The following is a 27,229-nucleotide window of genomic DNA, read 5'->3' on the forward strand; positions in this document are numbered from 1 at the left end:
AAAACATTCCTCCAGTACATCTCAAGTCCACTTCCCTAAGTTTAGTCCAAATGACATGCTAGTGTCAGGTGGAGATGACTGTAGAGTTGTTCTGTGGAATCTAAGTAGCGGCCAGTGCAACGGGACATCGGTTGCAGAGAATATTGCAAAAGAAGCCAGTTCTGTCTGTGTTGTCCATGAAGTCCAGCATGGATCAAAGATTAACTGGATTTCATCTAGTTCACCGACACAAAATATTTTTGTGGCCGATCTAACAAATGATATATCTGTGTACTGTGTGACATGAAGATTGACTTCAATTTACGTTAATACAAAAAATGACACACTTCAGATTGAAAACAGTTTTTAGGATTTATTACCACATGGTACCTTGATTTGGAAATTGTGGAGAAAACAACCCGCTATTCTGGTTTTTCCACAACTGACAACAAAATCAACTTTAAAAAATGCAGGATAATAGCCTTGTACATAACGCTACAAATAACGCTTTCATTTAAATGGTCATGTACTAGGGCTTTCACAGCATACTTGTAATGAACAGCGCCACATAAATATACTCCATAGTATTCACATGAATGAACAACAAAGGGGCAAAGCTGCATGTCTGGGTTTTCTTGGACAAAGTAAACTGTTGTTAATATCAGTGTCTGTATTATGGAGGTCTCTGTAAAGGTAGGTTCAACTGTTAAATTGCTTCCCCTTGAATGGTTATGCACTAGGGTTTCATCGAGTCTCCAGACAACCGTAACTTAGAACTAGGTACCATAAACAGTACCATGTGAAAATCTTGCGTAACAGCGATCATTTGAATGGTCACACAGTAGGGTTTCATCCGTGGTCTTTCAAAAGAACCTTCGAGTCCTACCCTGGGAGTGAAACTGAAAATCATGAAACTCAAATTCCTTCCAATCTTAAGTGGACAATTACCACTATTAGACATGCCTGCAGGGAGTCATGGTAGTTCTATTCATCATCTTAGACTGGGTTTTTTTTTCATCAATACAACTACCATGATGCCCAAAGGCACATTTCATAGAGGGAGGACAACAATGCTGTTGGCAAATGTACTTTATTGTCCACATGATTAAAGGAACAATGTTAATATCAAAGTCTAGTTTTCACATACTTCAACTATTTCGTTGGCTTGTTGGAAGGTCTTTGGGAGAAGAGGATGTTACTTTATAGACGTTTATACATAATAAGATTTTAAGTTTTAGGTGGTGCCTCCTATCTATGGGTTATTTCATCACAGGCTCAGAATGACATATGGTTCACAACAGCCATGCCAAACGTTTTTTTTTTTTTTCTTCAGTCAAAGCACCTTGTACGCAACTGAGATTTGTTTCTTTGTTGAAAAATTCATTAGGTGAAGCACTAATTACTTTCAAGCTGAACACAACTTCAAGTGGGAAGCTTTACTTCTACCTTGACGAGAAATGGCCCCAGGTTGAAAAATCTTCACAATGCCAAAACAAGCTGGATATGGCACAATATTCATGTAAGTTATGAGTGTGAAGTGATTTGTTTTATGGCATAATTTTATGTTTTACTCTGAAGCATTTAACCTCTTACATCGCATGATAATTTTTTTTTCGTCTATAGTAGTGACAGCAGTAGTCAAGGCACACTGACTTAGTGGTCAGTGTGATGGTCTCTGAAACTTTGTAACAAGTAGTCTGGGTGAAACTGTGGCCAGGGTTATTGCAATGCGTTCTTGCCAACTTGGCAATGCACTTTACTTTTCTCTTTCTACCATGGGGTATTAATAACAATTAACATGCAAACTAAGTGGCTGGGGTGGTAACCCTGAATATGTGACAGGCTAGTACACCCAATCCAGGGGGGTAATAGAAAATGCTCCTGATCATATATGTTGAGAACCAGCCAAATGTGCCACTCTTGCACAAACTTGCCAGTTGCTGAGGACTTCTTTGATTATTCTCCTTAGATTACTCAGGCTCTCAGAGCCATCTCCACCCCTAAGAGGGGAGGGGGGGGGGTTACTAGATACAAAGTTTTATACATAGAAGCTCTGCCCCGAGGTCCGATGTCCAACCCCTTCTTTTGTATACCCTCCACTATCTCCAAGGGGTAGACAGGGGATTATTTACTATTAAATAAACCTTTTTGATTTAGTGACTGACTATTTTTAATACAATAACCATTCCCTTTCAGTTGGACTAGACTCGGTGTCTGGAGAGAACAAATTTTCCCCCTGGGATGACCCCAAGGTCTGGCATGTCTTGTACGCTGATTCTGTGACTTGCGACCCTAGTGTGCCAGCTCTTGACGATGTTACTTTCACCTTGGAAATGCTTAATCCTGATTCTGGAGGAAAACCATCTAGTCATTGTGGTTGTGATGAGACAGGTTAGCCTTAATTTTGCGGGTTATTTAAAAACAGAAGTCTAGTACATGTTTATTATCAAGATCACGAGGTGGTGTAGGGCGGTTCCATTAAGTATTTATTAATTTAGTAATAGCAGCTTGAAAAGATAGATTCTTGTTAATTTCCCAGGGTTGCTGTCATTTTATGAAGTGCTGGCATTCCTGTATTTTGCTGGAGCAATAGCTTATGGTCAGCGTCTGTGGCAAACGATCCAGAAAGGTGGACCCATGCACCTGGTATGCTTAATATCAACTCTCCTTTCTGGTGTCTATGTATTTTTTTTTTTTTATGTTAGTTGTGATAATTTAATGATACATCAGGACTAAATTCCTTAGATGATGAGTTTTGTTATTCTTATCACCTGTCTGCTTGACTTTATATTGATACTGTAAGGAGAAATTGGATTTTGATCAAGTTTCATTTTAAGATATTTACATTTTTAATTCATCAGGTAAAATCTATCATGTCTTCACATAAGCATCATTGCAATCGGCTGAGGGAATTTTTGCTGATTTAACATAATATGTACATGCACTTTATTGAGCATCCCTGAAAAGGGTTTTTCAGTATCGAGATTGAAATACAGAAAATCAAATCACAATAAATAAATAACAGAGATATCTAGAAACATTACATGACGTTATTTTCTATCATTCATATCTCACTAGCTGTATTAGGAACACAGAAGTAAAATTATGAAATGTCTTGATTTTTAGTGAGTGTGGCATAGTAGTAAATGGCAGTGATACAATACACAGCCCAAAATTCTAAATAAACCAGAGAAACGTGCCTTTAAATGTTTTTATTCTTTCTCTTTATTTCAGGTGATAAAAATGCTGTCAATTGCTATGATTTACCAGGCTACAGGGCATTTTCTTACTTTAATTCATCTCTACAGGTAATTGAATCCTTCTCAGCCTTTTTAGAGAAGTTTCAAAACATCTTCCATGCTTTCTATTGACTTCTTACAACATAAGTGGAAGTTTGGGAGAATGAGAAATGCTTTGTGGAACAAATCAAAATGAAACAATCCTAGTTAGAGGAATTATTGTTTTGAAGGAAGAAAAACATCAGATGTAATATAATTAAACAATTAACAGCAACAACTTACAACACCAGCATTTAATTATGTTTGGTTTACAAAATACTATAATAATTTATAGTGTAATAAAGGAATGCATTGTATCTCAGGTGAAATGTGTTAGTTTACGTGCATTGTCTTTGAAAATGATGGAGATGTAACCACAGAGCGTATTTGATTTTTCTCATTTTTCATCTTTGACAAAACTCAGATATTCAAAGGATGGCGAAGGTTACCCTTTTCTCAGCAAGCTGTCTACAGGTAAACATTAAATAAAACAAGTTTAATTGAAACTTGTTTATCTTTTTACTCGTGGCTTGCTTGTGATTATAATGTAACTACCATAAATTTTGCAATGTTCATTTTGGGAATTTTGGAATTTACTACCGTAGTAATTTTTCTTAGGTCTCTTGGCATCGTAATCCCAAAAGGGCCTCTTTTGGTTGTTTCTGTAAACAAGTCTGTTTTTGTGAGGTTGGACAACAGGCCAAATGATTTTTTTGTTCCTGTGATAACTATTGATGCCTTCTATAGGCTTATTACTTACTGTGTGTGTTTATTTAATTTAAAGTCATCTTCTTTGTTGTGTTTGATTTTACAGCTGCAGATGGCCTAGGTGGCTATCAGATGTTACTTATGATGGCCAAGTTGTCCACAGGATGGACTCTTAGTTCCTCATTCTCAACACTGGATCCAAAACAGATGAAACAAATTAGTATTGGCGTGATTGCAATTTCAGTTTTTGAGGTGCAGTTTTGTATGTTTACAAATAGGAAGAAGTTGAGTGCACTAGTGAAAAAAAATTGATCATCTACATGTAATTCAATCAGACTTGATCAGAAACACACTCTGTAAGATTTTTATTCATTGTGGGGTTCCAGGCAATTTCCACACTTGCACAAAGAATGGTTATTTGGTTTGTACCCCCCCCCCCTTTCCCCCATGGAATTTCTAGTACCTTCCCTTTAAAAATTTGGCTATTTAATCATCCCAACCCCCCTGGAATTTCCAATGACTATCCTTGACCAGTGTGGCTATGGATATTTTATGGACCTGCACATTCTAAAATAGGAAAAGACTGCAAATGAAAATGTAGCGAGTCCCCAGAGATTAAAAGTTTTAAGATTCATTTAATCCACAGTCATACCGTATTCTATGATTCAGTTTATCTTGGTCATTAGTAGAGCAGAACAATAATGAAATGTAAAATACTGACATAGTGCAAATTCTAAACTGTTTGCTGGTATTTCCAGGTTATATTAGCCTCTTGGGAGATGACTCTTCTTCTAGTCCTTGTTAAAATTGTTGTAGCTGGAGCATTTGCTGTAAATATAAGTAGAAAAGTTTCAGAGGAGAGAAGTACACTCCGTAGAGAATTTTATATTAAATTTGCAAAGGTGAGTGTTGATCCATTTCTTTTTACGCCATACAAGGTGGTTTAAATTTTTATGTCACGAACCTTGGGCTTGTGTTTGACCATTCAGATCCATTCACCATTCAGATTGTAAACATTATTTAATCAAATTGGGCAGTCCTTATTTGTGGTATTGTTAATTATGCTGTGCAAATTTGTTCTAACTCATGAAACTCTAGTGTGTGATCATTCAAATGAAAGCTACTGAGCAGTTTTTTCAAGCGGTATTGTTTTTTTTTTTTTGATGTTGTTGTTGTACAAGGGCTGGTTGTAACTTTCAAGTCTTTGGGTGAAACCTGTTTCAAATGAAAGCTATTGAGCAGTACTTTCATGTGGTACTTTTTATTATGCTGTACAAAGTGGTTCTAACTTCTAAGTCTGTGGATGAAACCCTAGTGTGTGACCATTCAAATGAAAGCTATTGAGCAGTACTTTCATGTGGTACTGTTTATTATGCTGTACAAAGTGGTTCTAACTTCTAAGTCTGTGGATGAAATCCTAGTGTGTGACCATTCAAATGAGAGCTATTGAGCAGTACTTTCATGTCATACTGTTTATTGTGTTGTACACTGTACGGCATGGAAGTTCTAACTTTTAATGGTGGTTTTCTTTCATGGAGTGACAGTTTGACTTTTGTATATTTTTCCAGTGTTGTTTAACCTGGCTTTTAGCATATCCTGCTTTAGCAATAGTGTCATTGGTTTTACCTGTCCACTCTAGATTTAAGGTAAGTAATATGGAACAGTTAAAGTAAAACCCATATATTTACCCCAATATAACAAAGTACAGCCAAAGGGACTCAAAAAATATGTTCATTGTAATGGAAGTATAGCAGAAGCTAATCCCTGTCATAATGAATTTACATTAAAACTATGTCACAAGGACCACAAAGCAGTGCGTGCAGGCCATGATAAGACTGGATTGATCGCCAAGGATACTAATGTTGTGAATGATGTACACCTTGAAATAAAAAAAATCCTTATTCATTTTGCCCAGTTTTTCTACAGTTCATGTTTTCTTTATTGCACAATGTTTCATGCTGCAAGTAACTGAATGCCTGATAGAGGCTCTTTCTCTGGAGTTTTGATACACCACACTTACATTAAGGAATGACACGTCTCTTTGAAAAATATCTACTAGCCTACATTTAGCACTCTGATTACTGATTTGGTAAAACTGCTATTTGAGAGTTCACATTATATGCCAAATACTTCTTACTAAATAAGCAATTAAACTCTCTTCTGCTAGCTAATGCAAGCATTAAATTTTGAACCGCTACCTAAATGTATTTCTGTTCAATTCAGGTAATAACATGGGGCTTGTTGACAGTTCAGTGCATATCAATCCTGTTATTATACAGACTGTTCTTATCACGGAGTCTGTACTGGGAGGTATCTTCCCTCGCAACTAGCACGCTTCCTCTACGACTGGACAGAGGCTATGGAGCCAAGACCTACAATTCTGAAACGAGGACTGTTAGAATACATAAACATATTGCAGTGAATTAGGCCAATTCTGCTCAAAGATTATTTTTCTGTGTGTGGTTCTGGATGTTCAGTTTGCTTCTGTAACTTCAGACAATATTCTCCAAGGAAGGAAGTGCTTGTGGGGGAATCTTTCCTATCAAATCCTTCAGTATAATTACAAATTCAGCTTTCAGAGTGGACACTTTTGGGACCAGCCGCTGCACTGTCCAATTGAACCTAAGCGATATCTGTCGGAGAGAATCTGTGTTTGTTAGTGGTCTGCCCTTGATGCCGCGAAGTTACAAAAAAAACCGAATAACCACCCTGCACGGGTAATCGTAGTTTTGAAGTTTCTTTCCATCACCTCTTCCTAAGGGTTGGAAATGTTGCAGGGTTGCTACGTTTGGGCGTCTATTATGTATACCATATGTGGATTGATCCATATCATAGCATATAAATGTTTTGAATAAAACTTCTCGAAAACAATCAGTCTTTTCCTTTAATGTTGGAGTGATATATCAAACACGAAAAACCGTGTTTGACCACATTTCCACACACCGGGAAGCGAGTTGAAAATACGACGCACAGCGGAGTATTTTTGACGAACTTCGAGGGGCTTGGAAATGTGGTCAGACACTGTCTTGGATGTTTGATACATCCTCTTAATCGAAGCAAAAAGTAAGTCAAACGTTTTGGGTAGAGGGGTTTTCGTTACTTTCGGAACTCTTCGCTAGTGATCCTCCTTAGTGACGTATCTGGTATATTTTGGAAACGTAATTAGCATAAGTTTTATTTAAAAATGCATTGAAGTGGGAACACCCTGCAAACGGAGAAACCTTTCAATCCCTTCTGTTATCTAGTCGCAAAAGATATTCCAGATTAAACTGCGCGAAGTTGCTTAACATTTCCTTTGAGATGTGATTCACGACGTCAAAGTTCGCGAATTAAAGCGTGAAAAGAAACGCAAACATTTGATTTCGTGAAACATTCACGTAGTTGTGTCAAGATTTCCGGCAGCCAGCTACCCTGCGAGAGGGGGTGCTTTACATTATGCCAAAAATTTCCGGTAATTTCGGTCAAAAGTCAAATGGAAAGGTCCGTTTCGGTTCTGTCCAATCGGAATTTTCGGGGCCACCTCTGGAGGTGATCCACTTTGATCGGTCAGACCGATTGGACCGAAGTTTGCCGTTCTATTTTGACAAACCGGTTTATTGCCCTGTTTGTCTTCAGTAGATTTCAGTCAATTCGGGAAAGGATTTAAAAATGGTAAGAGTCATTCCTCTCGGTTGGCCCGGTTCGGATCGGAAAATGTCGTTCCATTTTCCTCGGTTAGTCCTGCTGGCCGTCTGACCGATCGCTCTGGCATAAAGGAAAGCATCCAGAGATTTCCTTTTCTTTCTGCTTCAAATGTTCGTCTCGCAGAGTAGCTGAGCCGGGAATTGTTTCCAAAAAACTAGATACCCGGCAGTGAAATTCTAATAGGATTTCCACTAAACATCTCTTGGAGTAGAGCTTTCTTTAGAAATGTCAAGAGATTTCAAGTAGTTGTGTCGAGTTGTGGAATTTTTCGAGCTTGGCCTTACTATAGGATCTCGATGTTCTCGACATTTAGCAAATATTCGCACTCTGGCTCACGGAGTCAACTCTCATAGAATGATATCCACAAAAATTACAACAGGCCATTTTCGAGTTACCTTGTGCCTCTGTTTCAAAACCGAGCCCTCGCGCAAATCTTTTCATATGAAAATGAGTTTGATTTAACCTGTAGGGGGAACACATTTTCATATGAATGGTTTTGCACACGGACTCGTTTCGACACAGACGCAAAAGGCAACGAGCTAGAGTGTGCGAGATTTGTTCAGAAATACCAAACGATTCTAAATATTGTTTTGCTTTTGTACTGGATGGAGGTTTTCGTTTTATTATTGATTGATTGATTGATTGATTTATTTATTCATTTAATTAAATATTGATTTTTGACGTTAATTAGTTTTTAGCTAGGACTGAAAGATCCAAATCAGTTGTAAAAGTTGCCAAGTATATTGACCTACTTTATTAAGTAAATGTATTGTTAAGGGCGTTCGCGCTAATAGTCTCTGCGCATCCTTACCGCGCACGCAAATTCACACGCCACGTCACGCATCGAGCGTTGGCGCTAAGTACTAAAATAAACAATCATAGGGTAGATGGCCATAGGCCCGTTGGAGCTGGGGTCACGTGACCAAATTTTTCCCAGAAAATTTTCATATTATGGGCTATAACTTGAAGAATGCCAGAAATAAAAAAGAGCGCATCGAAAATACTAAAATGGCCAAGTTTGAGGCCCCTGGCATTAAAGAGTAAGTTTATACGACCGTTTGAATTTTCGGAAAATTTAGAGGATTTGTATGGAAAATGTTACTGGAGAGCAAGACCTTGCTCTCCAACAACTTTTTCCATACAAATCTTATTCTTTTAAAAATTCAGACTGTCATAAAATCTCATTCTTTAATGATGGGGGCCTCAAACTTGGCCATTTTGATATTTTCGACATGCTTTTTCCATTTCTGGCATTCGTTAAGTTATAGCCCATAATTTTATGAAAAATAGGTCACGTGATGGCTTTGCTGCAAAGGGCCTATTGCTATAGCTTTGCTTGGATGTAACGATCTTGGCCGTTCGGTGACCTCTACTTTTCTTTCCAGAAACAGATTTTATTTACAATTATCTCCACATGTCCAAAAATAAACAAAAAGTCAATGTGGGAAGTTAAAAAAGTTTCAAGATTTCTGTCCACGGGACATCGAATCCTGCAATCTTGCAGCTGCAAGGCGCATGAAACTATGGTCGCTAAATGCGAACTTGGTCTTAAAGTAACCTTACTAGTTGACTAAATTCACTTAACAGGTCCACTTAAACAATATTTGGCAGAGAACATTTCACTTTAATGTACTAGTTACAATATTTTTGGGCTTACAGACACTATGGCCTTATTCAATAACGAAGTCCTATTTTTTCAGATTTAGAGTGTTCTTCCGGGCATGTTCTCTCCAAAACAAAGTCGGTGACTCCCCATTTTTTTTTTTTTTTTTACATTTCTGACGTAATTCACTCGTCATCCTACAGTGGTAAAAGTCTCAGAAGAAAAATCAATGTTGAAATATTTACGCGCGAACGTCCTTAAGGTGGCTCCCTATAGTTTACGATCGCACGCGCGCTGAGGACGAAGGTTCAAGTAATCTGTGCGCGCTCGAAGGAAAACGTCAGTGTTTTTCGATATTTTATGACGTCAACATGAGCACAAAAAGCAAAACTGACAGTGAAGTTTTTCGCGTTTCCTTCGGTGAAATTTCGTTAAATTCGGTAGTACATATCTTACTTTAGTCGGAGCTCATTTTTGAAGGAAATCTATAAGACCAGTTTTCTGGCAGGGGTAAAAGACATAAATTTGCAAAAATCGAAAAACCTGCCTTACCAAATCCTACTTCTTTCGTGTTTAAAATTCGTATCCCGCAGGATGCGATGTATGCTGTGAAAATTTTGGAAGATTTCAGCGAAGAAATTTCAAGGAAATCACAAATAAAGCCATAAAAAAGCAAAAAAAAAAAAAAAAAACACATTCGTTTGGGCTTTTATAATTTAAGACTAAAACCCATAATTTTAACAGAGATGATAGTAAAATACTATTTAATCATTGCTTATAATATAACATGCAATAAGTTTGAAAAGACTGGGTGTAAAAACGAATGGAAAAACGGCATTCAAAACATAACACGTGCGCGCGCAAGGCCATAAATGATTACCCTATGAAGCCACCTTAAGTGGCTGGCCATCTGGAATATTTCAGTAGAACGAAATCTGGGGAGAGGGCGAGAAGTTTTTTCCTCCCCTCAGATTTCGTTCCCACAAGTATTCAAGATGGCCAGCTACAAACAGTCTAGTTTTCGGTTTTAGTCATTTTTAAGATCAGTTTTTCAGTTTTGCACTTACGATATCCGGTTTTTCGGTTGTGGTATCTGTTGCGGTTTTCCTTTTTTAGCATTTCGAAGATAAGAAAAATTGATAACTCACTTGCCTACTTCCTAGGGCTTCTGTATTCGCTTGAAGATTAGAATCATCTTCTAAAAAGTGAAAGAGAATGAGATTTTTGCCTGGAAACAACCATCTAACTGCCGTTTCTTTGGAAAATCTAGGGTTAAAACAGGTTAAAGGAAAGGCAATAATTTCAACTGAAGATGGTCTCGATCCCTCAAAAATAGAAACGCACACATCTTTTGTTTCTGTATTCAAGTTTATGAGTTTGCAGTTTTAATCATCATGTTCGGCAGTTTTTCGGATTTGCACGATCTTTCGGTTTTCAAGATATTTCGAGCGGTCTTCCGGTTTCTAGTAGGTCCCATTACCCTCCTCCTAGTTTTTTTTTTTTTCCTGCCTCTCTGTGGAAAACAAAAGAAAACGCGCGCCTGATTCCCACACCACTCTTGGACTCGAGTAAGAATCAGAATGACTTCGCAAAGTGACCAGTTCTGTAACAACATAAAATTGTATCATAAGAAAAGCGAACAAGATCAGTTTTATGATTTTGTAATCAAAGACAAGGATGGCGCAGAAATCAGATCTCACAAGTTCATTCTTGCCTCCCAAAGTGAGTACTTCGCCGCATTGTTTCGCACAAATCCAAATGCCAGCGAAACGACTTTCAAAGATTTCTCCATCGATGTGATTAAGGAGTGCATCGAGTATTTCTACGTTCTTGAGCTGAACTTGACGAGTGAAAATGTTCAAGATGTGCTGACGTTTGCTGACTACATCACTCTTAAAGAAGTGATCCCTATTTGTATTGACTATATTCTCGAGAATATCGACGAGTCTAATTATGCTTCTGTAATCGACCTTGGTAACAGGAGGGAGATGTTCAGTTTAGTCGAGGCAGGAGTTTTGTTCGCCCTGAGAAACCTCACACGAAGTATCGATAGTTTTGACGAGCTCACCAAAGCGATGATTATAAAAGTTGCTGATCAACAACAGCAGATACCGATCAAGATGACAACGGAGCAATGGAACATCAATCGACTGAAGAAATTTCTGGCGGCACCGAAAGAAGAAATTGTCTTTCAAGCTCGTGGTTCTTCAGTTTACGAAGGCGATTTAAATAATTTTGCACCCAAATTAGCCATTAACGGCCAAATTTCGAACAGACATGTTATTTATTTCCACTCGAAAGGTGAGATGAATCCATGGCTAGAGGTGAAGTTCCCTTCCCCTGTGCTAATCTCGGCAGTGACCATTATCAACCGTAAGGATAGCTGTTGGAATAGGCTAGTAAATGTGGAGATCAGAGCTGGAATGGCTCCTGTCCCCGACGGTTTCACAGCCCAAGAAAGAGGAACCGATGCTGACAAGATGCTGGATGTCAACTCCAGGTGCGGATTCTTTGCCGGTCCACCTCACGGGTTTGTAGAGGAGGGACATGTCATCTTCTTTGACCGGCCAATTCTGGCACAGTACATCACTCTGCAGCTTCTGGGGGCTGGAATTTTACAAATTAATGGCCTCAAAATTAACGGAGGTGACTTACTAAATTACGATAACCGTTTTTGATTTATTCAACTGTACCGGGATCTCTGGACAGAAATTAATTTTTAGAGATCAGACAATGTTATTGATGGTAACTCAAATTTCAAAAGATAGAAAAGTTCTAATTAGTTCTAAATGAGGATTAGAGATTTTTAAAGAACACCGGAGTATGTTTTAAGGACGTTTGAGCGAAAATCTTAAATACTTAGATTTTTTCCCAGCTGTACTTTTATTGTGGTTAGATTAAGAATTGAACTATCCAATAGAGCTGCATGGTGTCTGTATTGCGTTACAATGTGCGCTATACTTTTCAATGGCAGAAGAAGGTTCATTTAAGAATATTGTGATTTTTTGTGTTTCATTTTTCATCAACATGAATATGAAATGTTCTAATCTGGTAGTTTTGTGGCAACCCGTATAAGAGTTACACAGTGCAGATTACACAGAGCCAAGAGTAGATAGACATGAATAGTTCAGCTCTGTTTATTGAGTTTTACTGAGTTGCTAGCTCTGTTTATTGAGTTTTACTGAGTTGCTCCTTTCACATATCTTTGCAATGAAAATACACTTGCATTATGATGGCTATATTTAAATTTCAAAGAAGCATGTTGTGGTCCAGGGCCATCCATATCAAAAGGCATCTGGCAAAGTTAAGTCGCCTTTACAACCGCTTGCACCGGAGTCACGCACGGGAAGTGTTGCGTGACTCCAGCACGAGTGGTTTCAAAGGAGACTTGGCGAAGTGCGAAGAGTGCATCCACCTACGACATTCAGTTTCCTGTCTTTCCGGCATAAGCTATCTTTCTCCATTAGCACATCAAGGGTATCACGTGATAAAATCTGGAATGAAGAAGGCGCGAAAGGCCAGGAACTGGATACGACGGCCATGCGTGAGCAACCTCGTTCCCAGGGTCCCTCATCTTACCGCCCTCCTCTTCCCTCCTCGCTCGGGAGGGCTGGAAGATGAAAGAGCCTAGTAAATAAGCTTGATGCGCACGCTTGGCCTGTAGATAACTTGAAATATGCGCTGGATCATTTCAAAGGGAAGCATCCCACGGCGAAGCTATGGCTTTTAATATCTATATGTATCTATTATCTTCTATCTTTGCGATCACCGTAGTGATTTCTATCGCGTCTTTCGTATGTCCTGCCTTCATCTTCTGTGCGGTCTCTTCGCTTATTAAATCTATCCTTCCCCTTTTCGTCAACCTCTCGACCTTTATCGTGACGTGATGCGTGATAAGCCCTGTCCGTTTGCTCTCTCGGGTCATACGTTGAGTGATAATCGTGATTGTGACGGTCACTCGCACCACCAGCATCACGTTCACGATAATCACGAAGACGCGTTTCACGATCGCGTTCATGAACATCACGATCACGCGTTTCCTTATCACGCTCTCGAATGTCTCGTACATGATTTAGCGCTTCACGGTCACGTCCACGCTCATGCACATCTCTACTTGCGTCACCATCTTTAAAATCACGTTCCCCACGATCACGCTTATTATCACGCGTAACTTTCAAATCTTGAGAATCACTGTCACGCTGTACACCTCGGTCAGTCCTATCACGTTTGTCCTTCTCAGTTTGGCTTGCTCTAGCAGGCGCTTTTTCTCTCCACGGCTCCTTTTCAAGCTTTTTCCTTTTTTCTGCGGGATCTTCCTCGCCTGAGCTGACCGTCGTTTTCTTTTTCTTTGGCGTTTTCTCATCTTTGTGTTTCTTTTGTTTCTTTGCTTTCTTCTCTTTTTTCCTTTTCTTTGGCAGCTCCAGTAATTCCTCTTCCTCATCTGAAGCCGGTGGTGAAGGTGACGGTGTCTTTGGTGCGCAGCCTTCCTCAATAATCTCCTTTCTGTTTCCGTGCTCGTCCTTCTCATCTCCTTTGGGTCGCCGATAGTTAGCACAGTGATCCACTCGGATGATCCTGCCGCCAAGCTTTGAAAGCGAATCCAAAATACTGCCATTACTAATGAAATTTGACCTTCAGTTTCATTTGCTAATAAGTGACATTCGAAAAATCAACGGTAAATTCCAGATTTATCCAATCGTCAATAGCCCCCACCCAACCACCCAACCCACCATCACTACCCTCAGGATTTATAAGCTGCATTGTTTCTTTGTCCTTACCTCTTAGAATCGACCAGTGCTTAGAGACCGATCATGATCATTCAGTACTGCATTAAAAACATAAACTACTCCTCTACGAATTTGAACACACTTTGAAAAGTCTTAATGATATTAATAATTAATATCGTGGCGACTTTTCATTGTGTGTTCAAATTAGAATTATTCTATTCTCTTTTGCTACCCTCAGCTGAATAGAAAACATTTCTTTCATAAGCGGGACAGATGAATATTATACAACAAATAGCTGAGAGAGCTGCCAGCAATCGATTATATTCACAAGAAACTGAGACACGGCTGAATACGGGTTACAAGCCAGGGAACAAACATAAAATGTTACATGCTTTTTCTCACAACAATAGCAAATTGTAATAAAGAAAATTAGCCTAATATTATGCATGCACGTATAGTAGGAGCCTGCTGTATTAATAAAAATATTTTATCAATTTCAAGTCTCTCTGGCATGTCAGAAGCACTCAAATCAGTTTTACCCTCCTCAGGGGGTGGGCTGTTAACAAGATTTCATTCTTGTAAGCAACCAGCTCCATTTACAACCCTTTTTTTCATATCCTTGAGGTGGTTGCTTATAAAAGCTTCGACTGCAGATTGATAGAGATCCTAACCTTGATGCCATTGAGGTTGTCCACAGCCAAAATAGTACTACGTTGGTCTTCATAACACAAGAAACAAAATCCTTTTGGTTTTCCAGTTTTCTTGTCTCTGACTAGATTTACATTTACTATTTCACCATATCTGTTGATAGAAAAAGTTATGTGAAAATCAAATATTAGGACGGTTCTTGTTCACAGGCGACCTTGATCCTGGACATTGACTGTGCTTAAGATACGTCAAGCTAAAAACTCACCTTTTCCGTCATGCATTTTTATCATAGTTGTTTTTATTATTGTAAGTTTGCCTTTAATTGTAATTTAAGCTTTTTAAAATCATTGTAAGTTTACTTTTAATTGTAATTTTAGCTTTTTAGCCTTTTTATTCCGTTTTTAATCTTGTCATGCACATTTGAACATTTTATGAAATTTGCGCATCATAAATGCTATCGAAATTGAAATTGAAATTAAGATAGACCTTATATGTATTGTTACAAATACATTGTCTATTTACAAACAACTTGATATTATAATGCTAAACTTACTGTGAAAAAACACACAAGACGTCACCTTCTGTAAGGTCATAAGGGAGTCCACCTGTCAAGAAGAAATGACACATTTAGTATGTGTAATACTTATTAATACACATGAAAACATGAGTTATTGTTTCTCTTAACTCATTTCCTGCAAGCCAAAAAATGCAAAATTGACCATGTTGCATTCTTTATTTAATATCTCAACAACCATTTACAGTAGCATAGTATATAATTTTGAGCCAACTGTAAAATTACTTTCTTACTTACTTGAAACACCTCTCGGATTGTCTTCAGCCTTGGGAAAAATCATTTCATAACTTTCACTGAGAACTTGGAGGTGTGAATTTCCCATTGTTTGGTACCAATTACACGAACATGAATTTGATTGTAATTCTCACTTGTTTATTGCATAATCTATGTTTGTTTGATTGGCCATTGTATGTGCTTTGGTTTTGGTTTTACCAAACTTTATTGAGAACTGTTCAAACACCAACTTCTATGGCTGGCCTCTGGGATGGATATAGGATTTTAGAGGGGGTTTGACAGGGTTTTCAAATTTAGCCGGTGCCTGGCGCAAGTCACCGGCTACTTCAAGCATTTGCACCAGGTACTTTTCGTATTCCAACTTTCACCAATGTAATCGTAAACTGATCTTTTTGTGGAAATAAATATACGCTAACAGATGAAAAAAATAAATAAACAGAGCAGCTGCTATATATACCTTTCGAACCAGTTTCAAATTTCGAAGCAAGAGCATTTTTTGGCAGAAAGTCTGCTTGTGTGTACGGACTTTCATTAGAATGTGCATGTATCAGCACAATGGAAGTTTTCTTCTCACATGCACAGTTTCCAAGATGAAGCGGAGGCAGCAAAAGATGCTGTCTTTTCTTTCCACAGCCAAGAAGTCACAAAGACAAACAGGTAAAACTAATTTTAGGAATCAGAGTTAACAAATATTATGTGTTGTCCCAGTTCTGAAAATGATGATAAAACAGTCTGCTTAAGCTGAGGTGATCACAGTATGGATGGCTGTAACCACGTTCGTGTGCTGAACGCGAAGGGAGTCTTCCTCATGAAATATTACTCATTACGGTCTTAATTGTACCAAATGTATTTTAAATGAAAGGTTGAAAGAAGTCTTAACAACAAAACCCTTCAACAACACGAGTGTTCAGAATTTTAGACAAACGAACTGTGAATTGCAGCAAATTGTTGGAATCAATGTAGAAACAAAACGAGACCACTGACTTTGTTGAGATACTTCATATATGTAAAAGGAAAAATATCCACGGAAATATTATGTTAATTCTGTTGATTCATCTGCAGCTCTCTTTCTACTTTTTTTTAATTTGGAAACCCTGGTTTGAGCACAGGTTGCCCAGACATTGTATACGATTAATACGTGACCTTATGCTGTTGGCGATTGCATTACAATTTTAGCCGTTTATAAGACAATGTATGAGAATGCTTCGAAAATTACTCTAAATGCTACGTGTAGAAAATAATTTGAATAAAATGGCTTACCTTATGTTTGCATTGCGTTGTTTTGATGTCTCTGGGTTCGTGGAGGTGGTTTAGAGCCATTTAGGCAAGTTTTACTTTCTGGCAGTTTGCTTCCCCTTAAAGAGAAACGAAAGGCGGGCGACCCACTGGCCCGACGGCCCGCACTCAAAGCTCCGTAAATTGCACAAAAATGGTCTAATCTCGTCAAAATTGCCTCATGGCAGCCGTCAATAACTCTTCTTCCCATTCGCTTTCTCCCAAGGTTTCAAAGTTTATCTTAACAGCCAGAGAATCGCTGGTTTTCCAGCTCTTGCTTTCCATTTCGGCTCCATTTCGATCCGTAACCGATTATCTTGGGCACAGGATTTGAATTTGTAGCTTAACAACCTCGCCATGGTGACAAAGTCGCCTCCAACCATCGAGAGGCACGGGGCATTTTTTGATCATGCAAACGGCACCGTACCGCGGTGTATAACTGAAATTGACGCCTAAAAACACCGTTAACTGCAAAAATACAAGGAGCAAACAATATTCAGGTGAATTTAGCGCCTAAAAGCGCTGTCAACTGCAGCGAGAGATGGCAACGAGTAACTGACCAAAGCCCCATGCCTCTCGACGGTTGGAGGCGACTTTGTCACGATGGCGAGGTTGTTAAGCTAGAAATTCAAATCCTGTGCCCAAGAAAATTGGTTACGGATCAAAATGGAGCCGAAATGGAAAGCAAGAGCTGGAAAACCAGCGATTCTCGGACGGTTAAGATAAACTTTGAAACTGTGGGAGAAAGTGAATGGGAAGAAGATTTATCGACGGCTGCCATGAGACAATTTTGACGAGATTAGACCATTTTTGTGCAATTTACGGAGCTTTGAGTGCGGGCCGTCAGGCCAGTGGGTCGCCCGCCTTTCGTTTCTCTTTAGGGGAAGCAAACCGTCAGAAAGTAAAACTCGCCTAAATGGCTCTAAACCAACTCCACGAACCCAGAGACATCAAAACAACGCAATGCAAACATAAGTTAAGCCATTTTATTCAAATTATTTTCTACACGTAGCATTTAGAGTAATTTTCAAAGCATTCTCATACATTGTCTCATAAACGGCTAAAATTGTAACGCAATCGCCAACAGCTTAATGTCACGCATTAATCGTATACAACGTCTGGGCCGCCTGTGGTTTGAGAGACTGACTACAGATGGTGGTCCCCTGAAGAAATTGAAAATTGTTAAAAATTGTCTTGGGGCATCCTCCCCAGGAAAATTTTTAAAATTGAGGAAATAGGATTTCGGAAATGGGATTTCTGTCATTCTGAGGCCATGTCAGCGTGTTATTATGTCTATTTTTTAATTTAGGGGGTTCGACCAAACCCCCTGAACCCCTACTAGATCTGCCCCAGGGCCTGTTCGACAGTCTTACCAATGAAGACGTAGGCACTATCTTTGTATTGTTTGTGCCAAGCTTGACTGTCTTCCACTCCCATCTCCAACATTCGTTCATTCATTTTCTGAATGTTCTTTACGTTTCTGCAAAATACACCGAGTTCATATGTAAATTAAAGCTAGGACAAAAAATTAAAATTAATAACGGCTTTCACGCGTGGTGTCACAGTGCTAATTGCGACAACGCAAAGCATCAGCGTCGTAAAGTAGAACACGAGTAGAAGCTCAACGCAAGTTCAATATAGTTACGCTTATATTCTGCAATGACAGAAGTCTTCCGTGGAATTAATTGCTTTTTTGCAAAGTAAAACAAGTCACAGAAGGAATCATTACTTACGTTAACGGATTCATGTCTGTCTTTGAGCCAACGCTAGCTTCAATTTCGTCAAAACAACGAATATATTTCTGATGTTTCTGACAATTTGACAAAATGCGCCCGTTTTTACCACTGACCAAAATTTCGCGGACTCAACCACTACTTCATAAGGTAAAGATAGCCATATTTGGCACTATAATGTTCGAAGAGCCTTGCGTGACTCAAGGCCTGGGAAATTATCCAAACTCGAATTTACACCCTCAAAGCTCTCTCAAAACTATGCAAAAAAGTACTTGGACTGGAGGTCATACATCGTCTGTGTTATCTTTAGACGTGAACAGAGAAGGTATTTTAGCTTCAGGTGGAGAGGATGAGCTGTGTATCTGGTCAAAGGATGGTACATCTCAAAGCAAACTTTCGTTTACTTCATATCTGTCCGGTGACCGTGACACCAAAGAAGTAAACAGCGTTTGCTTTTGTGTGAAAAACCCTGAACGTTTATACGCTTCTTGCGGGAACAAAATATTAGGTTATGACCTGAGAAATCTTGCATCTACCGTTTGCGAATTTCAGTTCAACGAGGATGAAATTAACCAATTGGCCATTCACGACAAGGGAACGTTCCTTTCCGCCTGCGATGACTGCGGTGAAATTAAAATAATAGATGTGGCATCGGGAAGATTATTTAAGTCACTGCACAACAAAGACGATAACATTTGTTCGACTGTTCAATTCAGGTCTAACAGACCTCGGGAAATAATTTCCGGGGGCATGGATTTCAAAGTTGTCAGCTGGGACTTTTCCTCTGGAAGACCTCTTCAGGAACTTAATGTTCAGAAACTTGGAGGTGACAGTCAAGAAGGGGCCTATTTCATCAACCCACCATTTGTTCACTCCATTCACATGGCAGGAAATGGGAGAATGTTCGTGGCTGGATTAGGTATCAACACATTTACGTTGATGTAAATAATATTTCCTCAACTTCCATAGGGTTTTCTTCTGGGCACTTGTATTATGGGGTAAAGGATTGTTGGGGTTGCTTTAAAGGTACAGTTTAGAGCCCAAAGTATCTTAATAATGAAAAAAATAATAGTTAAGACTTAATTTATTCTGGTAAAAGTAAAGCTGGTCAGTCAATCAACAAAGATTGATTGACTGGTATGAATCAATGACCAGTACATTGACAAAAATACTTGCAGCTAATTTACAAAAATATCAGTTAAAATCTAGAGAAACCTAAGCATTACTCGTACAAATATGACTGGCGCTGTCCATGTTCATCAAGTAAGTGAAAGTGTTCTAAGCTCAAGTATCTCTCTTGGCAGTTTGTTCCAGGCACTCGCAGCTGAGAATTTAAACGACGCCTGTCCACCGTTGGTCTGAACTGGTGGTAGATCTAATGATGTTGGATCCCTGAGGGATTGACGGTGTCTTTGTGATTGTTTTACTAAGTAACCTGCCAACTGCTTAGGGCAGTTACTGTTCCCAACTCAGCACATGTATGTCATGAATTTTGCTCCTCGGCTGCCCATATGATGTACTGGGTATGTCAAAATTTTAAGACACTCAGTCAAACTCCCTGCACACCAGAAACAACTTTTATCTGCATCTGAGATTTGTCGGGCTACAACATCTTGTTTTGCCCTTTTTTTCTTTTCTTTTTGGCATACAAAGGTTCTCACAGCTCCAAAATTTTGATTTCAGGCAATGGGAGCATCCAACTTTTCAGGTTTGAAGGAAAGAAGAAATTTGTTCCTGACAAGTGTCTGAAAAAACATTCCTCCAGTGCATCTCAAGTCCACTTCCCTAAGTTTAGTCCAAATGACATGCTAGTGTCAGGTGGAGATGACTGTAGAGTTGTTCTGTGGAATCTAAGTAGCGGCCAGTGCAACGGGACATCGGTTGCAGAGAATATTGCAAAAGAAGCCAGTTCTGTCTGTGTTGTCCATGAAGTCCAGCATGGATCAAAGATTAACTGGATTTCATCTAGTTCACCGACACAAAATATTTTTGTGGCCGATCTAACAAATGATATATCTGTGTACTGTGTGACATGAAGATTGACTTCAATTTACGTTAATACAAAAAATGACACACTTCAGATTGAAAACAGTTTTTAGGATTTATTACCACATGGTACCTTGATTTGGAAATTGTGGAGAAAACAACCCGCTATTCTGGTTTTTCCACAACTGACAACAAAATCAACTTTAAAAAATGCAGGATAATAGCCTTGTACATAACGCTACAAATAACGCTTTCATTTAAATGGTCATGTACTAGGGCTTTCACAGCATACTTGTAATGAACAGCACCACATAAATATACTCCATAGTATTCACATGAATGAACAACAAAGGGGCAAAGCTGCATGTCTGGGTTTTCTTGGACGAAGTAAACTGTTGTTAATATCAGTGTCTGTATTATGGAGGTCTCTGTAAAGGTAGGTTCAACTGTTAAATTGCTTCCCCTTGAATGGTTATGCACTAGGGTTTCATCGAGTCTCCAGACAACCGTAACTTAGAACTAGGTACCATAAACAGTACCATGTGAAAATCTTGCGTAACAGCGATCATTTGAATGGTCACACAGTAGGGTTTCATCTGTGGTCTTTCAAAAGAACCTTCGACTCCTACCCTGGGAGTGAAACTGAAAATCATGAAACTCAAATTCCTTCCAATCTTAAGTGGGCAATTACCACTATTAGACATGCCTGCAGGGAGTCATGGTAGTTCTATTCATCATCTTAGACTGGGTTTTTTTTTCATCAATACAACTACCATGATGCCCAAAGGCACATTTCATAGAGGGAGGACAACAATGCTGTTGGCAAATGTACTTTATTGTCCACATGATTAAAGGAACAATGTTAATATCAAAGTCTAGTTTTCACATACTTCAACTATTTCGTTGGCTTGTTGGAAGGTCTTTGGGAGAAGAGGATGTTACTTTATAGACGTTTATACATAATAAGATTTTAAGTTTTAGGTGGTGCCTCCTATCTATGGGTTATTTCATCACAGGCTCAGAATGACATATGGTTCACAACAGCCATGCCAAACGTTTTTTTTTTTTTTCTTCAGTCAAAGCACCTTGTACGCAACTGAGATTTGTTTCTTTGTTGAAAAATTCATTAGGTGAAGCACTAATTACTTTCAAGCTGAACACAACTTCAAGTGGGAAGCTTTACTTCTACCTTGACGAGAAATGGCCCCAGGTTGAAAAATCTTCACAATGCCAAAACAAGCTGGATATGGCACAATATTCATGTAAGTTATGAGTGTGAAGTGATTTGTTTTATGGCATAATTTTATGTTTTACTCTGAAGCATTTAACCTCTTACATCACATGATAATTTTTTTTTCGTCTATAGTAGTGACAGCAGTAGTCAAGGCACACTGACTTAGTGGTCAGTGTGATGGTCTCTGAAACTTTGTAACAAGTAGTCTGGGTGAAACTGTGGCCAGGGTTATTGCAATGCGTTCTTGCCAACTTGGCAATGCACTTTACTTTTCTCTTTCTACCATGGGGTATTAATAACAATTAACATGCAAACTAAGTGGCTGGGGTGGTAACCCTGAATATGTGACAGGCTAGTACACCCAATCCAGGGGGGTAATAGAAAATGCTCCTGATCATATATGTTCAGAACCAGCCAAATGTGCCACTCTTGCACAAACTTGCCAGTTGCTGAGGACTTCTTTGATTATTCTCCTTAGATTACTCAGGTTCTCAGAGCCATCTCCACCCGTAAGAGGGGAGGGGGGGGGGGGTTACTAGATACAAAGTTTTATACATAGAAGCTCTGCCCCGAGGTCCGATGTCCAACCCCTTCTTTTGTATACCCTCCACTATCTCCAAGGGGTAGAAAGGGGATTATTTACTATTAAATAAACCTTTTTGATTTAGTGACTGACTATTTTTAACACAATAACCATTCCCTTTCAGTTGGACTAGACTCGGTGTCTGGAGAGAACAAATTTTCCCCCTGGGATGACCCCAAGGTCTGGCATGTCTTGTACGCTGATTCTGTGACTTGCGACCCTAGTGTGCCAGCTCTTGACGATGTTACTTTCACCTTGGAAATGCTTAATCCTGATTCTGGAGGAAAACCATCTAGTCATTGTGGTTGTGATGAGACAGGTTAGCCTTAATTTTGCGGGTTATTTAAAAACAGAAGTCTACATGTTTATTATCAAGATCACAAGGTGGTGTAGGGCGGTTCCATTAAGTATTTATTAATTTAGTAATAGCAGCTTGAAAAGATAGATTCTTGTTAATTTCCCAGGGTTGCTGTCATTTTACGAAGTGCTGGCATTCCTGTATTTTGCTGGAGCAATAGCTTATGGTCAGCGTCTGTGGCAAACGATCCAGAAAGGTGGACCCATGCACCTGGTATGCTTAATATCAACTCTCCTTTCTGGTGTCTATGTATTTTTTTTATGTTAGTTGTGAGAATTTAATGATACATCAGGACTAAATTCCTTAGATGATGATTTTTGTTATTCTCATCACCTGTCTGCTTGACTTTATATTGATACTGTAAGGAGAAATTGGATTTTGATCAAGCTTCATTTTAAGATATTTACATTTTTATTTCATCAGTTAAAATCTATCATGTCTTCACATAAGCATCATTGCAATCGGCTGAGGGAATTTTTGCTGATTTTACATAATGTGTACATGCACTTTATTGAGCATCTCTGAAAAGGGTTTTTCAGCATCGAGATTGAAATACAGAAAATCAAATCACAATAAATAAATAACAGAGATATCTAGAAACATTGCATGACGTTATTATCTATCGTTCATATCTCACTAGCTGTATTAGGAACACAGAAGTAAAATTATGAAATGTCTTGATTTCTAGTGAGTGTGGCATAGTAGTAAACGGCAGTGATACAATACACAGCCCAAAATACTAAATAAACCAGAGAAACGTGCCTTTAAATGTTTTTATTCTTTCTCTTTATTTCAGGTGATAAAAATGTTGTCTATTGCTATGATTTACCAGGCTACAGGGCATTTTCTTACTTTAATTCATCTCTACAGGTAATTGAATCCTTCTCAGCCTTTTAGAGAAGTTTCAAAACATCTTCCATGCTTTCTATTGACTTGTTGCAACATAAGTGGAAGTTTGGGAGAATGAGAAATGTTGTGTGGAACAAATCAAAATGAAACAATCCTAGTTAGAGGAATTATTGTTTTGAAGGAAGAAAAACATCAGATGTAATATAATTAAACAATTAACAGCAACAACTTACAACACCAGCATTTAATTATGTTTGGTTTACAAAATATTATAATAATTTATAGTGTAATAAAGGAATGCATTGTATCTCAGGTGAAATGTGTTAGTTTACGTGCATTGTCTATGAAAATGATGGAGATGTAACCACAGAGCGTATTTGATTTTTCTCATTTTTCATCTTTGACAAAACTCAGATATTCAAAGGATGGCGAAGGTTACTCTTTTCTCAGCAAGCTGTCTACAGGTAAACATTAAATAAAACAAGTTTAATTGAAACTTGTTTATCTTTTTACTCGTGGCTTGCTTGTGATTATAATGTAACTACCATAAATTTTGCAATGTTCATTTTGGGAATTTTGGAATTTACTACCGTAGTAATTTTTCTTAGGTCTCTTGGCATCGTAATCCCAAAAGGGCCTCTTTTGGTTGTTTCTATAAACAAGTCTGTTTTTGTGAGGTTGGACAACAGGCCAAATGATTTTTTTGTTCCTGTGATAACTATTGATGCCTTCTATAGGCTTATTACTTACTGTGTGTGTTTATTTAATTTAAAGTCATCTTCTTTGTTGTGTTTGATTTTACAGCTGCAGATGGCCTAGGTGGCTATCAGATGTTACTTATGATGGCCAAGTTGTCCACAGGATGGACTCTTAGTTCCTCATTCTCAACACTGGATCCAAAACAGATGAAACAAATTAGTATTGGCGTGATTGCAATTTCAGTTTTTGAGGTGCAGTTTTGTATGTTTACAAATAGGAAGAAGTTGAGTGCACTAGTGAAAAAAAATTGATCATCTACATGTAATCCAATCAGACTTGATCAGAAACACACTCTGTAAGATTTTTATTCATTGTGGGGTTCCAGGCAATTTCCACACTTGCACGAAGAATGGTTATTTGGTTTGTACCCCCCCCCCTTTCCCCCATGGAATTTCTAGTACCTTCCCTTTAAAAATTTGGCTATTTAATCACCCCAACCCCCCTGGAATTTCCAATGACTATCCTTGACCAGTGTGGCTATGGATATTTTATGGACCTGCACATTCTAAAATAGGAAAAGACTGCAAATGAAAATGTAGCGAGTCCCCAGAGATTAAAAGTTTTAAGATTCATTTAATCCACAGTCATACCGTATTCTATGATTCAGTTTATCTTGGTCATTAGTAGAGCAGAACAATAATGAAATGTAAAATACTGACATAGTGCAAATTCTAAACTGTTTGCTGGTATTTCCAGGTTATATTAACCTCTTGGGAGATGACTCTTCTTCTAGTCCTTGTTAAAATTGTTGTAGCTGGAGCATTTGCTGTAAATATAAGTAGAAAAGTTTCAGAGGAGAGAAGTACACTCCGTAGAGAATTTTATATTAAATTTGCAAAGGTGAGTGTTGATCCATTTCTTTTTACGCCATACAAGGTGGTTTAAATTTTTATGTCACGAACCTTGGGCTTGTGTTTGACCATTCAGATCCATTCACCATTCAGATTGTAAACATTATTTAATCAAATTGGGCAGTCCTTATTTGTGGTATTGTTAATTATGCTGTGCAAATTTGGTCTAACTCATGAAACTCTAGTGTGTGGTCATTCAAATGAAAGCTATTGAGCAGTACTTTCATGTGGTACTGTTTATTATGCTGTACAAAGTGGTTCTAACTTCTAAGTCTGTGGATGAAACCCTAGTGTGTGACCATTCAAATGAAAGCTATTGAGCAGTACTTTCATGTGGTACTGTTTATTATGCTGTACAAAGTAGTTCTAACTTCTAAGTCTGTGGATGAAACCCTAGTGTGTGACCATTCAAATGAAAGCTATTGAGCAGTACTTTCATGTCATACTGTTTATTGTGTTGTACACATTATGACATGGAAGTTCTAACTTTTAATGGTGGTTTTCTTTCATGGAGTGACAGTTTGACTTTTGTATATTTTTCCAGTGTTGTTTAACCTGGCTTTTAGCATATCCTGCCTTAGCAATAGTGTCATTGGTTTTACCTGTCCACTCTAGATTTAAGGTAAGTAATATGGAACAGTTAAAGTAAAACCCATATATTTACCCCAATATAACAAAGTACAGCCAAAGGGATTCAAAAAATATGTTCATTGGAATGGAAGTATAGCAGAAGCTAATCCCTGTCAAAATGAATTCGCATTAAAAGTATGACACAAGGACCACAAGGCAGTGTGTGCAGGCCATGATAAGACTGGATTGATCGCCAAGGATACTAATGTTGTGAATGATGTACACCTTGAAATAAAAAAAATCCTTATTCATTTTGCCCAGTTTTTCTACAGTTCATGTTTTCTTTATTGCGCAATGTTTCACGCTGCAAGTAACTGAACGCCTGATAGAGGCTCTTTCTCTGGAGTTTTGATATACCACACTTACATTGAGGAATGACATGTCTCTTTGAAAAATATCTACTAGCCTACATTTAGCACTCTGATTACTGATTTGGTAATACTGCTATTTGAGAGTTCACATTATATGCCAAATACTTCTTACTAGATAAGCAATTAAACTCTTTTCTGCTAGCTAATGCAAGTATTAAATTTTGAACCGCTACTTAAATGTATTTCTGTTCAATTCAGGTAATAACATGGGGCTTGTTGACAGTTCAGTGCATATCAATCCTGTTATTATACAGACTGTTCTTATCACGGAGTCTGTACTGGGAGGTATCTTCCCTCGCAACTAGCACGCTTCCTCTACGACTGGACAGAGGCTATGGAGCCAAGACCTACAACTCTGAAACGAGGACTGTTAGAATACATAAACATATTGCAGTGAATTAGGCCAATTCTGCTCAAAGATTATTTTTCTGTTTGTGGTTCTGGATGTTCAGTTTGCCTCTGTAACTTCAGACAATATTCTCCAAGGAAGGAAGTGCTTGTGGGGGAATCTTTCCTATCAAATCCTTCAGTATGATTACAAATTCAGCTTTCAGAGTGGACACTTTTGGGACCAGCCGCTGCACTGTCCAATTGAACCTAAGCGATATTTGTCGGAGAGAATCTGTGTTTGTTAGTGGTCTGCCCTTGATGCCGCGAAGTTACAAAAAAAACCGAATAACCACCCTGCACGGGTAATCGTAGTTTTGAAGCTTCTTTCCATCACCTCTTCCGAAGGGTTGCAAATGTTGCAGGGTTGCTACGTTTGGGCGTCTATTATGTATACCATATGTGGATTGATCCATATCATAGCATATAAATGTTTTGAATAAAACTTCTCGAAAGTAATCAGTCTTTTCCTTTAATGTTGATGTGATATATCAAATACGAAAAACCGTGTTTGACCACATTTCCAAACACCGAGAAGCGAGTTGAAAATACGACGCACAGCGGAGTATTTTTGACGAACTTCGAGGGGCTTGGAAATGTGGTCAAACACTGTCTTGAATGTTTGATACATCCTCTTAATCGAAGCAAAAAATAAGTCAAACGTTTTGGGTAGAGGGGTTTTCGTTACTTTCGGAACTCTTCGCTAGTGATCCTCCTTAGTGACGTATCTGGTATATTTTGGAAACGTAATTAGCATAAGTTTTATTTAAAGATACAT

The 27,229-nt window shown here is 38.4% G+C and overlaps 7 protein-coding genes across 7 annotated transcripts in view; 6 read left to right on the top strand and 1 right to left on the bottom strand.

Annotated features, from left to right (window-relative positions):
* The window catches only part of LOC145493138 (WD repeat-containing protein 53-like), a 1,988-nt gene extending 1,573 nt beyond the window's left edge, over positions 1-415 (top strand). The window contains exon 2 of the mRNA XM_081472533.1: positions 1-415. This exon is cut by the window's left edge and continues 67 nt beyond it. Coding sequence (XP_081328659.1) covers positions 1-286 — 286 coding nt within the window. The 3' untranslated portion in view covers positions 287-415.
* A 523-nt stretch (positions 416-938) lies between these two features.
* Positions 939-3,291, top strand: LOC145492808 (integral membrane protein GPR180-like). Its single transcript, XM_081472190.1, has 5 exons — positions 939-957; positions 1,367-1,498; positions 2,176-2,370; positions 2,519-2,625; positions 3,214-3,291. Exons 1-5 carry the CDS (start codon positions 939-941, stop codon positions 3,289-3,291), a joined length of 531 nt encoding a protein of 176 aa, XP_081328316.1.
* A 500-nt stretch (positions 3,292-3,791) lies between these two features.
* LOC145492593 (integral membrane protein GPR180-like) lies at positions 3,792-6,705 on the top strand. The gene is made up of 4 exons (XM_081472027.1): positions 3,792-4,217; positions 4,724-4,867; positions 5,534-5,611; positions 6,189-6,705. The coding sequence occupies exons 1-4, from the start codon at positions 4,098-4,100 to the stop codon at positions 6,390-6,392; spliced, it is 546 nt and encodes a 181-aa protein (XP_081328153.1). The 5' UTR covers positions 3,792-4,097; the 3' UTR covers positions 6,393-6,705.
* Positions 6,706-6,749: 44 nt separating this feature from the next.
* LOC145492809 (kelch-like protein 10) lies at positions 6,750-11,930 on the top strand. Its single transcript, XM_081472191.1, has one exon. The coding sequence runs from the start codon at positions 10,833-10,835 to the stop codon at positions 11,928-11,930; it is 1,098 nt and encodes a 365-aa protein (XP_081328317.1). The 5' UTR covers positions 6,750-10,832.
* A 635-nt stretch (positions 11,931-12,565) lies between these two features.
* Positions 12,566-18,522, bottom strand: LOC145492033 (uncharacterized). The gene is made up of 5 exons (XM_081471346.1): positions 18,444-18,522; positions 18,084-18,190; positions 15,181-15,232; positions 14,651-14,780; positions 12,566-13,838 (listed from the first exon to the last, which is right to left on the bottom strand). Exons 1-5 carry the CDS (start codon positions 18,455-18,457, stop codon positions 12,999-13,001), a joined length of 1,143 nt encoding a protein of 380 aa, XP_081327472.1. The 5' UTR covers positions 18,458-18,522; the 3' UTR covers positions 12,566-12,998.
* A 98-nt stretch (positions 18,523-18,620) lies between these two features.
* On the top strand, positions 18,621-20,608 carry LOC145493218 (WD repeat-containing protein 53-like). The gene is made up of 2 exons (XM_081472635.1): positions 18,621-19,362; positions 20,127-20,608. The coding sequence occupies exons 1-2, from the start codon at positions 18,621-18,623 to the stop codon at positions 20,477-20,479; spliced, it is 1,095 nt and encodes a 364-aa protein (XP_081328761.1). The 3' UTR covers positions 20,480-20,608.
* A 457-nt stretch (positions 20,609-21,065) lies between these two features.
* On the top strand, positions 21,066-26,571 carry LOC145493130 (integral membrane protein GPR180-like). The gene is made up of 9 exons (XM_081472528.1): positions 21,066-21,691; positions 22,371-22,565; positions 22,711-22,817; positions 23,401-23,474; positions 23,868-23,917; positions 24,258-24,403; positions 24,909-25,052; positions 25,608-25,685; positions 26,263-26,571. Exons 1-9 carry the CDS (start codon positions 21,460-21,462, stop codon positions 26,464-26,466), a joined length of 1,230 nt encoding a protein of 409 aa, XP_081328654.1. The 5' UTR covers positions 21,066-21,459; the 3' UTR covers positions 26,467-26,571.
* Positions 26,572-27,229: the final 658 nt, after the last annotated feature.

This window comes from Orbicella franksi, chromosome 7, assembly GCF_964199315.1.
Source record: "Orbicella franksi chromosome 7, jaOrbFran1.1, whole genome shotgun sequence".
NCBI classification, from domain to species: Eukaryota; Metazoa; Cnidaria; class Anthozoa; order Scleractinia; family Merulinidae; genus Orbicella; species Orbicella franksi.

Coding starts and splice junctions, on each gene's coding strand:
- LOC145492593 (XM_081472027.1), top strand. CDS start 4,098: ATGTTACTTATGATGGCCAAGTTGTCCACAGGATGGACTCTTAGTTCC. Junction 4,868..5,533: donor TTTATATTAAATTTGCAAAG/GTGAGTGTTGAT, acceptor ATATTTTTCCAG/TGTTGTTTAACCTGGCTTTT. Junction 5,612..6,188: donor CTGTCCACTCTAGATTTAAG/GTAAGTAATATG, acceptor TGTTCAATTCAG/GTAATAACATGGGGCTTGTT.
- LOC145493130 (XM_081472528.1), top strand. CDS start 21,460: ATGGTTCACAACAGCCATGCCAAACGTTTTTTTTTTTTTTCTTCAGTC. Junction 22,818..23,400: donor AAGGTGGACCCATGCACCTG/GTATGCTTAATA, acceptor TCTTTATTTCAG/GTGATAAAAATGTTGTCTAT. Junction 23,475..23,867: donor ACTTTAATTCATCTCTACAG/GTAATTGAATCC, acceptor GACAAAACTCAG/ATATTCAAAGGATGGCGAAG.
- LOC145493218 (XM_081472635.1), top strand. CDS start 18,621: ATGTTCGAAGAGCCTTGCGTGACTCAAGGCCTGGGAAATTATCCAAAC. Junction 19,363..20,126: donor AATGTTCGTGGCTGGATTAG/GTATCAACACAT, acceptor TTTTGATTTCAG/GCAATGGGAGCATCCAACTT.
- LOC145492033 (XM_081471346.1), bottom strand. Junction 15,233..18,083: donor TAGTGCCTACGTCTTCATTG/GTAAGACTGTCG, acceptor TCTTCTTGACAG/GTGGACTCCCTTATGACCTT. Junction 13,839..14,650: donor ACAACCTCAATGGCATCAAG/GTTAGGATCTCT, acceptor TCGCTTTCAAAG/CTTGGCGGCAGGATCATCCG.
- LOC145492808 (XM_081472190.1), top strand. Junction 2,371..2,518: donor TTGTGGTTGTGATGAGACAG/GTTAGCCTTAAT, acceptor TTAATTTCCCAG/GGTTGCTGTCATTTTATGAA. Junction 2,626..3,213: donor AAGGTGGACCCATGCACCTG/GTATGCTTAATA, acceptor TCTTTATTTCAG/GTGATAAAAATGCTGTCAAT.
- LOC145492809 (XM_081472191.1), top strand. CDS start 10,833: ATGACTTCGCAAAGTGACCAGTTCTGTAACAACATAAAATTGTATCAT.